This window comes from Pogona vitticeps, chromosome 1, assembly GCF_051106095.1.
Source record: "Pogona vitticeps strain Pit_001003342236 chromosome 1, PviZW2.1, whole genome shotgun sequence".
Taxonomy (NCBI): Eukaryota; Metazoa; Chordata; class Lepidosauria; order Squamata; family Agamidae; genus Pogona; species Pogona vitticeps.
In genome coordinates, this window is record NC_135783.1 from 148,630,444 (window position 1) to 148,644,343 (window position 13,900).

The following is a 13,900-nucleotide window of genomic DNA, read 5'->3' on the forward strand; positions in this document are numbered from 1 at the left end:
GATCTTTAATCAGTGGTAGCCTGGCTGAGGTTTATTCAGAGATGCCACAGGAACTGATGAGAGATTTTGCAGAGTTTAAAAAACTGGTGTTTGCAAGACATGGGATAAATGCGGAACAGCTGAGGCAAAGATTCAGGTCCCTCACAAAGAAACCAGAGCAGACTTTTACCCAAGTGGGGGCCCAATTGGTGAGGCTGCTAGAGAAATGGGTATCTCAGGAGGGGACAGAGACCTTTCAGCAGCTCAAAGACTTGATAGCGCTGGAACAGTTCTATTCAGTCCTGCATGGGGAACTGAAATTCCAGGTGAGGGAAAGGAAACCAAAATCTGTGGCAGAAGCAGCCGAGATCGCAGATTTTATTTACCAGATAAGAAAGCCCTTAGGTGAGGAGAAATCTGTAGGTAAACCCAAAGAAACCTACAGCAAGTACTCTCAGGGACCAGGGAAAAACCAGCAAGGGGGAGGGGCCCATGGTGAAGGGAAGCCCTCAGACATGAAACCAAGACCTCAGATTTTGGAGGGAAAACCAAAACAAGATGAGAGAGACTCAAAATACACCAGAAAATGCTATTTCTGTCAGGGAAAGGGCCATCTAATCTCAGAGTGTGAGAAATTAAAGCAGCTAAAAGGAATTGTGCCTCAGGATTCGAGTGGAACCAAGCCAAAAGCTGTGTTCTGTGTCCAGAAAGAGCAAGGCTCATTGTCACTGAGGGAGCCTGTTGCCATGGCTACTCAATCTGGAACAGCTACATCTGCTGATCAGGCTGAGGAAAATGGTCCTCTTGTAGAGGTCAGGCGCTGCCTGCTGGTGAGAACAGATTCTCAGTTGTTTGAGACAGCAGGGGTGGACGTAGGAATACTTGACCGTCAGTATCGGGGGCTGCGGGACACTTGTTCTCAGGTGACCCTGTGCCATCCTGATATTATTCCTAGGGAGTATGTAATCCCAAATGAGAGCATGAAGGTGGCAGGGATTGAGGGGCAGGTGATCTCTCTGCCAGTCGCGGAGGTACCTGTGAACTTTCAAGGCTGGAGGGGAGTTTGGCGGCTAGCAATTTCATCGACTCTGCCAGCAGCCGTGCTCGTGGGAAATGACCTGGCTGAACATGTGAAAAGGGTGCTAGTGATTACACGTTCACAAGCCACCACGGGGACAGTTCAGGGGGGTAATGATGAGCCAGAGACGGAAGCAGAGGGGAGTTCAGAAGCTGTGGTGGAAACCTTAACCACAGACAGCAGATTTGGACAAGAGCAAAAGGCAGACGCCACTCTCCAAAAGTGTTTTGAACAGGTGACTGACGCCCAGCTAACACCTGAAACCCCAGTGAGATTTCTGGAGAAAAAGGGGATTTTATATAGAGAGACCCTGAGGAATATCTCAAAAGGGGGAGATGGGATCAGAAGTCAGCTGGTGGTACCTGAAAAGTATCGCCCCATGATCTTACAAAGGGGGCACTCTGACATGTTTGCTGCACACTTAGGGGTGAACAAAACACAGCAGAGAATCACACAGAATTTTTACTGGCCTGACACAGGGAAGCAGATCAGGGAGTTCTGTAAACAATGTGATGTGTGTCAAAGGCAGGGGAATAGCCGCGACAGGACCAAAGCAAAGTTGTGCCCTTTGCCTGTGATTGACACTCCGTTCAAATGCATAGGGGTGGATATTGTGGGACCTTTGCCCAAGGCCACAAAGAGGGGGAACAGGTTCATTCTCACCATTGTGGACCATGCCACGAGGTACCCTGAAGCCATTCCCTTGACTAACATTGAAACTAACACAGTGGCAGATGCCTTGGTGGGGTATATGTCCAGGATGGGATTTGCCTCAGAAATAATCACAGATTTGGGCGCATCGTTCACATCAAAGCTCATGAAACGCTTATGGCAAATCTGTGGAATTAAGCACAAGGAAACTACTGCCTATCATCCTGAAAGTAATGGGTTAACTGAGAAGTTCAATGGGACTCTAATGCGCATGATTAGGGCTTACTTGGCAGAGAATCCAAACAATTGGGACCAGAAGCTGCAATCCCTTTTGTTTGCTTATCGATCAGTGCCACAAGCCAGTACCGGGTTCAGTCCGTTTGAACTTTTATTTGGGAGAAGGGTGAAAGGGCCCCTTGATCTGATCAAACAAAATTGGGAGCAGATCACCCAGGATGACCCACAAGACGTTGTGACATACATAGACACCTTGATGAATGACCTAAAGAGAAATCTAGAGCTGGCAGCAGAAAACCTGCAAGCTCAGAAGGTCAGACAGAAAACATGGTATGACCACAAAGCTAGAGAGAGGCACTTTGACCCAGGGGAGGAAGTGCTTTGGCTTAGGCCCTGCAGAGAGAATAAACTGCAGCTCAAATGGGCAGGACCATATAGGGTCATTTCCAAGATGTCAGACCTGAACTACCTTATAGAGCAGGAGGAGAACCAAGCAAGGAGGGTGGTTCATGTGAATGCCCTAAAACCCTACTACAGAGGGGAACAGAGGGTTTTATTTGCGATAAAAGCAGCTGAGAGTGAGGAAGCGGAATTACCCTTCTGGGAGGGTAGAGGGGAAGTAAAATACAACCCAGAGGAGGTAAAGATCAGTCCTGCACTCACCCAAGACCAGCAGCAAGAACTAAAAATGCTGCTCAGTAAATATCAACAGGTGTTTTCCAACAAGCCGGGGATAGTGAAGGGAGTGATGCATCGGATCCACACAGGGGATGCACCCCCGCAGGCAGTATCCCCATACCGAGTAACGGGACCCTATAGGGACAAGGTGCGGAAGGAGCTGGACGAGATGCTTAGAGAGAACATAATCGTCCCCTCTTCTAGTCCTTGGTCCTCTCCGATAGTCCTTGTGGACAAGCCTGATGGGAGCATTAGGTTTTGTGTCGATTACAGGAAATTAAACCGTGTAACCACTCCTGATGCCTACCCAATGCCCAGGCTAGACAACCTGATTGAAACCATAGGGGGTTGTCGGTTCATCTCATCATTGGACCTGGTAAAGGGATATTGGCAATTAAGAATTGATCCCAGGGATCAAGAAAAGACTGCCTTTTGCAGCCCTTTTGGTCTCTATGAGTTTCGAGTCCTGAGCTTTGGTCTCAGAAATGCACCAGCCACATTCCAAAGGCTGATGGACCAGACCTTGGCAGGGCTCAGTGACTTTACTGTGGCCTACATTGACGACATAGGGATCTTCAGTAATACCTGGGAAGATCACCTGATACACCTGGAATTAGTGCTGCAGAGGTTAAGTGCAGCAGGGCTAACAGTAAAGGCCAGCAAGTGTCAGCTGGGTAGCCCAGAAATAAAATACTTGGGTCACATGGTAGGGGGAGGAGTGATAAAACCCCTGGAGGCCAAAATAGAAGCTGTTCGTGATTGGCCTAGACCCAACACCAAGAAAAAAGTCAAATCATTTCTTGGGTTGGTGGGCTACTACAGAAAGTTCATCCCGAGGTTTAGCGAGATTGCGGCTCCGCTGACCGATCTGACAAGGAAGAAGGCTGATGACCGCATCCCGTGGACCAGCGACTGTGAGGAGGCGTTCCAGAGGTTGAAGCAGGCGCTCATCAACTATCCCGTGCTGCGTGCTCCAGACTTCGACCGGGAGTTCATCATCTACACCGATGCGTCTAACAGCGGGGTAGGAGCAGTTCTGTGCCAGGAGGATGAGAATGGTGACCAGCATCCAGTGTCCTACCTGAGTAGGAAACTTCAAAAAGGTGAGAGACATTTGGCAACCGTGGAGAAGGAGTGTCTGGCCATAGTCTACGCGATCCAGAAGGCCAAGCCTTACATCTGGGGAAGACATTTTGTTCTGTGCACTGACCATTCACCACTGCAATGGTTAAAGACAATGAAAACCCACAATAGCAAACTTATGAGGTGGGCTTTAAACCTACAGGACTATGACTTTGAAGTGAAGGTGGTCAGAGGGTCAGTGAACTGTGTTGCTGACGCCTTGTCAAGAAGACCTGAAGATTGAAGACGGCGAAAGAACATGGACTATGTGTATATATTGATGACAAAAAGTTAAATGTACCTGTTTTTTTGAACTTGGTTTGTATGAATAAAGGTAAATTGATGTAATGTATATGGTAAATGTTTAAATGCCTAATTGCTATGGTTAACTTAGAATGTAAGTATAAGTAAGTATGATATGGTATGTATAACTGTTGTTGTGTGTTTTATCCAGGTTGTTTTTTTGGGAAAAAGCACCTTAGCTTTCCCCCTACAAAACAACTTATAAAGAGGGGAGGTGTTACATACAGCACTGATGTTACCTGTCTGTCATGGGTTTGGAGGGAAAGTTCCATCCTATGGGGAGTGGAAGGCGGGACATCAGGAGGAGGGGCTGTACTGTATATATATGTGAAGCCTGTGTGGTGAAGAGGAGACGCTGGGATGTGACGAAGCAGCAGCTGGGAAGAAGAAGCTGGTGTGGGAGTCTGTGTGTCAGACAGGGTACTACTGTGTGTCAGAGTACCAACCTGATAGGTTCAGGTGTCTGTTGGTTAGCCAGAACTGATAGGTTCAGGGTCTGTGCTTCAAGTTAAGGGTTCTGTGTGAACCAAACTGTATGCATGTATGAATGAGACTAAGCCACGTTACTATATCTTATTCACATAATCATTTTATTTTCCCTGTGTGTTGTTTTAAATAAACCTTATTCTTTTATTGGTTGAAAATCCATCCCTGGTCTGTGTGACTTCTTATAGGGAATGGTTGGTGGCAGCTCAGTTAACGTGTGGCAGATCCCAGTAGGTCTGGGTTTGTCACAATAATCACACCAAGCTGTCTCACATTGAATTCCATCACTGGTCCACTCCACCCAAAGTCACCTATTTTAACCAGAAGTAGCTTTTTAGAGCCGCAAACTCTTATACTGCTGGAATAGCTCGCAGATTCACTGCTTCACCAGATGAGACAAATACAATTATTAATTTATACTAGGCTTTTAAAAAACTTAAATAATGATCCCAATACATGTCCCTACTGTCTACTGTTGATCAATAGCTCTATCTTAAATGGCAAATTCAGCCCAGTAATAGAATTGTAGCTTCATTTTCTCTCCTGCAGCAATATAACTCAGGAGAGGAAATATCTTCACCAGCAAAATTTTGAGCTTGAATCTCTATTATTAATGAATTAACTACAGCAGACTCATACTGCAAGCATTTTAATAATAAATGCAAAATCAAATTACATTAATAAAAATAATTTTAAAAAGAGTCACCATATTCTTGTGTTTATTTTTAATAAATACAGTCCTTTTTACTGTACTTTCCTAATAATTTTAGTGCATTTATGATAATATACAGTATTATCAAGGGGGTCTTACCCTTCGCACATAAACACTAGCACCATAGAAAGACATTTAGTAAAACATGATTTCACATTTGGAAAGCCAGGATCCATTTAAATCTTTCTTCAGCCATGAAGATACTGGCTAGTCTTAGGTCAGAAATGGGAACTTGTGGCTGGGGTTTCTGGGAGTTGAAGTTCAACAATATCTGGGAACTCAAGTTTGGGGAATCACTGCCACTTTGGTACGGCTATTCAAACTGCAGCTACTATTTATTTTTCACTATTTGGGGGAAAACAACACCAACCCTACTCTGTTGCAAACACCTAACCTATGCTGTGCAATGGAAAGCCAAGATGTAAATAGTAGCCACCCATCCTTCAAGTTAAAGGAAGCTCCTTTCCAAAAGAAAAAGATCTTCTTGAAAGCTGTACTCCTCCACTATTCCACTTTTGCCTTTTTTTCAAGACTCTTGCATACAACACATGATTAGACAGACATAAAGGCCTTTCTGGTGGCTGCTCCTAGACTGTGGAACTTACAGAGAAAAACAGACTAGAACTCTTGCTTCTGGCCTTCCACCAGGAGACAACACTCCTCTTTCTTTAAGCCAAGCTTTTAATAAGTAAAATGCTGCTAAGCAAAGGCTTTTAACAAGGGACTTGTCTCTTTTACTTTCTTAAATATGTTTCAGAATACTTTTTAAAGGGTATATGCAGTACTTGTTAATGATTAATATGTTTAATTGAGTTCTAATACTGCAAGCTACTACACTTTAGTTGTTTTAATGCTTGTATTTAAATTCACTGTAAGCTGCCCGAAATCCCACTGCTGGGAGAAAGGTGGGACGTAAATTATATAAAGAAAGTAAGAAGAAAATACAGTATCTGCCTTAAGAGGTACAAGAACAATATCTACAGGCACTGACAGACATGTTTATGTCTGTTTTCAATATAAGGGGGGAGGAGGGGGAGAAGAGGAGCACTTAGTAATCCACACATTTTCAAAATCTGCACATTATTCTAATTTCAGGTACACCTTAAAGCAGGGTTGAGGAAGTTTTTTCCTTGCTGAAGTTCACACTCTCTTGGGATAAACTGTGGAGGGAGAGGCCAGCTGCAGATTAACAGCCAGGGTAGGCATAGCCCCAAGTGAGTGAAACTATTTCTCTCTTTTTCTTTCTGACATCATCTTTCTTGCTCTCTCTGTCCTCCATTTCTACCAACTTTAGTGGGCTGCTTGGGAAAGGGCAGATCACTCTTGACATAACTCTGAACTGGTTGCTTGAGGACTGCCTGAAATCACACATGAAGCCAATTTGAAGGTTAAATCTTGCTGTAGAACCAAAGGGTTGCCCAATCACTCTTAAAGCCTTGAGCTTATGACAAGGCAGGATAGAATAGTTAAACACCTCTCCGTGGAATGAGTTACTTGTGAAGGTGTGCCAGGTCCCTGCCCTCCCAATATTCTGAAAGCAAATAAAAACATTTCATTGTAGAGAAAACTTTCAAGATCTCCTTCCCTTATAATTGTCTACATTTACATTATACCTTGATTTTATTTGTGTCCATCATCACCATTGTGGGTTTTTTTGTGGGTTTGTTTTTAGATTAATTTGAGATGGACAGGAGGTTGGGTTCTTTTGTTTATATTTCACATTTTTAAAATACCCAGAGTGGTGGCATACCATCAGATGGGCAGTATAACAATGTAATAAATAATAATAATCAGAGATGGGGACTTGAGCTGCGGAAATCGCTGTCAAGTCAGACTTCAGTGGCACCAGTGACTCAACTTGGAGTCAACTCAGGGGGGGGGGGTGTCAATGACTCAAACTTGACTCATGACTCGGAACCTACCCACTCCCTTTTTTCTGCAGAAAAAAGCTTATTTTTAATAGGGACTCAGATTTCGGGCTTGGGACTCAAGACTTGTTATGAAAGACTCAGGACTTGGACTCCAAAACACCCCTGCTTCCCATGCACATGAATCTCGTTAATATATCCAAGGGCCTCCACACTATCTGTGAGTGGACAGACCCACAATGCATCTGCCTTTGTTAATCAGGCTGCAACTACTATTACTGTGCATAAGGAAACATATATATTTAAGAACTTTATGAATGTAAAAGTACATAGTGAGGTGTGAGGATTTTACAAGCCCCCTCACATTTCTAAACCGTTTCCTTTGCTCAAATCACCAGTCATAGCTTCAGGTTTAAATTCAACAGGTTTATTAAACATTGTACAAATATTTGTCAACTCAGCTTTATCTAACTTGGTAACTAAAACATTGTCTATAGGTGCTGAATGCCTTTTCTTTAAAACATCAATTTCTCCTTCTTGAGTTTTAACTGAACTTCGAACAAGTAATAACAAATTGGCTCCACAGACAGCTGCAACTAATACCACGCCTAAATCTGTGAGGGGAACAGTATCCTCCTAAGACTGAAGTTAAGGATGCCCAGTTTTCATTATTCTTGCTCTCTTGCTCTCTGAACACTTTTGATCCTTCCTCTTTCTTTCCTTCTCTGCCGTTTCTCCCCAATACAGAGGTTTCCACACCTTCTGATTCCTCCACTCTCTTTCGGCAACTTCTCTCAGTGCCTTAAAAGTGATCCATTCTCCTCTCCATTGATCCTCTTTTATTATTCCTATCCAATCTTCTTCCACTTTCTCCTCCTCCTCTTCCTCAGCAACTGGACTCAGCCACTCCCCCTTTATTCCCCTTTTTTAATTGCCAAAATTGACTCAGCCACTCCCCCTTTATTCCCCTTTTTCAACTGCCAAAACGGTCTCTTCCAACGGTTTTTCCTTCCCTGAACATTCCGGAGTTCCTAGATTCAAATCAGCTGTCCCTGCCCTCAAATCTGTTAATGCAGGATTTTCTTCAGCCAACACTTCAGGTTTTGGGTTGGAAGAGATGGGGTACCAATTGGTTCTCTCATTCTCACATGAGTGTATCAATCTTGTCTAAACAGAGCCAAGGATACTGCTTCTCAGTTCCCACAAAAGAAAACTACTTCATCACCATTACATTCTGGTCTTGTAAAACAACAGCCATTCAAAGCATTTTAATACAAGTAAGGGTACACCAACAGGGACATGGTGGCACTGCGGGTTAAACCGCAGAAGTCACTGTGCTGCAAGGTCAGAAGACCAGCCATCGTAAGATCGAATCCACGCGACGGAATGAGCTCCTGTCACTTGTCCCAGCTCCTAGCAACCTAGCAGTTTGAAAGCATGTAAACATGTGAGTAGATAAATAGGTACCACTTCAGTGGGAAGGTAATGGCGTTCCGTGTCTAGTCGTGCTGGCCATGTGACCACGGAAACTGTCATTGGACAAACGCTGGCTCTGTGGCTTGGAAACGGGGATGAGCACCGCACCCTAGAGTCGGACATGGCTGGACTAAATGTCAAGGGGAACCTTTACCTTTACCTAAGGGTGCACCATGAACTTTTGGAGTGGGCTAGGGCAAAGGACATGCCACCGTTTTGATCTGTCTTTGGAAATTAGTTCAGCCCAGCAGTAACCACTACTGTTTTACTGAGATTAGAAACAGACAAGAGCCACCATCAATAGTTTGACATTGCCTCTAATGGTCTTTTGGACAAATTTCCGATCCAACTGCATACCCATATTCAACTCTGCAATCTCCAAATTTATTTATAATTATGGGATACCTAGAAGCAGATCTAAATATGCGCACAAGGTTTGCTCCTGGCTTTATTATTCAAGCAGTCCATTAAACAATTTGCACATGGTACCACAATTGTCTCCTCAGTATTACACATGCAGAATTTAAAATTTCTTATCATATCCAATACATTGTTATAAAAAGCTGTGTTCGGCTTTTCTTACCTGTAAAAACTTTTTAACATCTGCAATAATGTCTCTAAAGATGAGCTGATCTTTCTGAACATCAAACCAGCCCAACTTTGTGATTTTCGCAATTACTTGAATGAGAGCTTGGATAACAAAAGGAGCTAGTTTTGGTTGAGATGCAACATAGTTAAGTATGTAGTTTCCTGCAACAAAATAGCAAATATCATATCACAATTATTTTGTGTTAAAATGCATCAAGGTATTCTAATCTGTGGCTTTTACCAGAATTCATGTTGCTTAGAATAGTAAGTCACAACTAAAGTAGACCCACTGAATCAGTGGGGATTTGATAAGACAACTGTTTCATACTTTCCACTGATTCAATAAACTTATTCTAGTTGCAAGTTACTACAGTAGGCAGTAGGACATCAGTGTTTATCTATTAGCAGAACAGGCACCATTGGTGAAACACAGTTTTTGGTCCTTCCTGCACTCCACAACATTCTCCTAGATCTACTCCAGGATGAAGCACAAAAGAGAAATGAGTTGGAACTCAACTCCCCATTGGGTCTCCCATGAGAGGACCCAGCCTGTGGGACTTTAGACAAACAGCACAGTCTTACAGTGTCCCCAGATGAAGGGACTGGTAAGCCACTTTTCAGTATTTTATACCAGGAAAACTCTGAGAAGGCTCGCCATTAAGTCAGAATCAATTTGATGGCAAGCATTTTTTTAAGTAAAGATGCTGCATAATCAGGCTTTTTCAAAGTCCCATCAAACAAAATCCAAATTATTAACTAGCAGTCCAACACTTTGTTTGAAATCATATCTAGAAATATCAAAAGCTGTTTCTCACAACAACATGTAATATACTTTCAGATACAGATGCTGAAGCAGAAAACATACAGGCACACAGACATTTATGTTTGTGGGGAGGGTTTTTTGTTTCATTTTTTGCTCTTGTACCAACCTTTACATAGTTTCCTGTAATTGAGATATGACTAATAGACCTCAGAACCCAGGTATTATGATTAATTTTAAAAGTTAGGACTAATTATTAGGGCAATTTTTAGATCACACAACAAAAAAACAGACAGCAATGAACAAGACTTACTGATATCCATTCTTTGCTGAATAGGTAAAGGGGTTGTTTTGCAAACAAGTTTGGAGAGGCATGTTGCTGCTAAAAGTTGAGCATAGGATGTCTAAAGAAAAAAATACACAGAATTCAATTGCCAGGAATAATTATAATTTTAGGATTCCTTATAATTCAGTTAAAATATAATCTTGCAAATAGAATCAATCCTCTGGATACCATGTTCAGCTATTTAATGTATATAATTTCTAATATGAGGGAGAGTTCAGCCATCTACTATTGCTCCTAGAACATCACAGTACATAATCATCACGTAAGTATACAATGATATAAGTTGCCTGAACATTGATTCTTTCTTAGGAAAGGGATTAAGACCCATCCTGAACCCGTATGTGTAACAACTATTACATTATATGCTATGGGCTCTGTGTTAAATACAAAAGTATTAATTAGTCTTTGTCGCAACATTTTGAGTATCACTTTGCTTGCACGTGAAATTAATGCAGTGATCCTATAGATACTGCACTTCTTGACATCTCCTTTATTTGGGGAGTGGAATATATATTGAATGTTTCCTGACTCCGATTTCAATCCCCCAGTCTTTTGGTTCTCATTCAAGAATTTAGTACTGCAACTGTAATCTTTAAGTGACTCTGAATTTATCATAAATGTTATTTAAATTATATTTTAGCATTATGATTCTTTTAGTATTCTTTTCTCCTTTATTCTAATTTTTCATATAACCAATGTGCTCCTGGTTTTGTTTTGGCACAGAGAATATACCACCTCCATCCACTATTTCAAATTATATCAGCCATCCAGTGATGTCCACCTGTACAGTCCTCTGTTCAGCTGAGGCATCAATTTACAATAAGCAGGTTTTTTGCTTCACAGAATTCCATGAATTGTCCTCCTCTTTCATTTTTTACTCCCAGGCCAAATTCTCCAACAACCCTTGGTTCAGCATTCTAGTTACCTTTGGTTATCATCAGAGTCTCCTTTTTTTTCTTCAGCATTTATATAATGAGAGCACAGACTTGAATGATGGTTAGGTTACAGGTTTTCCAATTAAGTCTGGTTGATACTATTACTATTTGCACCCTCTAGTGGCCCAAATATTATGTGTAACACATTTTGCGGGATTACGCAGACCTCAGGAATAATAATAATAATAATAAAAATAATAATAATAATAATAATAATAATAATAATAATAATAATAATAATAATAATAATAATAATAATAATAATAATAATAATAATAATTTATTGTCATTGTAAGTATATACACATACAACGAAATTCACAGACACCCAGAGACCAGACACATGCACACACATAAAATTCCCAAACACTCCCCACCCACTAAAAGTCCCCCACTAAAAATACAAACATCTACACCGCAGGCCAAGTTACACAGTCCAACTAATTATTCACTACTGGTGGTCTTTAAGCTCATTATTAATTGCAATTATAGCTCTGGGATAAAAACTATTGAGAAAACGTGTGGTCCGAGTCTTAATTGTTCTGTATCTTCTGCCAGATGGTAACAGTTCAAAAAAGTTATAAGCAGGATGGGAAGAGTCTCTCAGGATGCTATGTGATTTCCTTAGACAGCGGGATGTGAAGATGTCATCCAGGGTTGGTAGCTGTAGCCCGATGATATTCTGGGCAATTTTAATGGTTCTCTGTAGAGCTTTTTTGTCCGCTACAGAGCTACTCCCAAACCATGCCAGAATGCCATAGGTTAGGACACTCTCAATGGTGCTACGATAGTATGACAGAAGCAAATGCTGAGATAAATTTAACTTGCCGAGCATTCTCAGGAAATACAGCCTCTTTTGTGCCTTCTTCATTAGCATGTTGGCATTTATAGTCCATGAGAGGTCCTCTGAGATGTAAGTACCCAGAAATTTAAAACTACCAACTCTCTCCACTTCCTCACCGTTTATGTACAGTGGTAAATGTACATATCTCTTCCTCCTAAAATCAATTATGAGTTCTTTAGTTTTTTTGATGTTAAGTGTGAGATGATACCTTCTACCCTCCAAAGATGGCAACATTTCTCCCCCATGCCCCTTGAAGAGCACAAGATAAATTTTAAGGCAAAAAGATCTTTTCAAGAAAAAAGTTAAAATATTGTGGGGATCTAGGGGTGCTGAGGGACCACTTACAGCCTGTCAGCTACATGATGCCATGGCAGGAGATCATGACCTCAGACTGTTGTACAGTACTTCATGTCCAGAACAAGCCTAACATTCTACCACAAAAGCTTATATTTCATTAATGTAGATCAAACCATTATCAGATGTTGAAATTATAAGCAGAACTAATTCCTTGATCATGCATAACTATGACACATGCTCTTCTAAAGCAGTGGTTCTTAACGTGGGCGATAATGCCCCCCAGGGGGCGATTTCATTTTTCAGGGGGGCATTAGAACAAAAAGGGGCGGTGTGGGGGTGCTGGGGCAGAAGGGGGCGGTAGGGGGGCACTGGAGCAAGCCAAACCTGTGAAGATGGCTGCAGCCTTTTTACAATGCGCATGAATATATATTTTCCTCCAATCTTAATTTAGTTTCAGAGTTTTCGTCTTGAAATTTTTAGTTTCTGCATTGCGGTTTGTTTTTATGCCCTTTTTATATTTCTTTTTGCGTCTTAAAATTCGCTTGCAACTAAATCATTAAATGTTACTTTTGGGGGGCATTTCATTTTCTCAGAACTGAATTTTGTTTTCAGGGGTCATTGGATTTAAGTGTCTTAAGTAAGTAAGTAAGTAAGTAAGTAAGTAAGTAAGTAAGTAAGTAAGTAAGTAAGTAAGTAAGTAAATAAATAAATAAATAAATAAATAAATAAATAAATAAATAAATAAATAAATAAGATATCATCACCGCGGGGAGGGGAGGCGATGATAACTTCCTCAATGGCTCAAGGGGGCGTTTCTTTCAAAAAGGTTAAGAACCACTGTTCTAAAGTATTAACGCTTGTGGTCATCTTTAGCAGAATGAGTTTGCTTCTCATAAGCCATCTGGAAAGTCACAAATCAAATCAAGAGATAAAAAAAAATCTCCTTCTGTGTTTCTGTTGCATGGAACTGTTAAGATCTTTCCATTCCTAGACAATCACTATCGACTACAGCTTTCAAAGAATAACATTGATCTTTGAGAGACAAAAACAAAGAAGAAAAAAATGTATTGTCAATGTGCCGTGACCATACTAAACAATCCTGGGAACTGGTTATGTGGACATTTACATACCAGAGTAATAATTAATGTATTCATGTAAGCACTTACTGTTCCTTGCTCCAGTAGAAGCTGACACTGGCTGAGACATTCAGGACTATTGATAAGCTCCAGGAGCACCTTTTCTGCTTGTATTCGCTGTGCTAAATCTGTTCCCTCATACAGCTGTTGGCAAAGAACTTCTAGCTCTGCCAGACTCTGTTGGAGAAAAAAACAACAGATATTAAGATTTATCCATGGCTTTCCTAACATCCTCACACTTTCTTATATACAAACACTGATAACATAAAGGCATGGAGGGCATTTTATGTTTAAATACACAAGGTATTTCCTAGCTAGGTGTTGGGCAGCCATGGGCCCTTTGAGATATTTTGCACTATAACTCTCGAATCCTTTTCTACTGGCTATGCAGGCTTGGGCTTCTAT

At 41.4% G+C, this 13,900-nt stretch overlaps 1 protein-coding gene across 1 annotated transcript in view; it reads right to left on the minus strand.

The window, feature by feature from the left end:
• RANBP17 (RAN binding protein 17) overlaps nt 1–13,900 on the minus strand; it is a 308,485-nt gene that overhangs the window by 285,082 nt on the left and 9,503 nt on the right. The window contains exons 2-4 of the mRNA XM_073002881.2: nt 13,526–13,672; nt 10,252–10,342; nt 9,174–9,340 (exon numbers count right to left, since the gene is read on the minus strand). Coding sequence (XP_072858982.2) covers nt 9,174–9,340; nt 10,252–10,342; nt 13,526–13,672 — 405 coding nt within the window. The remainder of the gene's footprint in view (nt 1–9,173; nt 9,341–10,251; nt 10,343–13,525; nt 13,673–13,900) is intronic.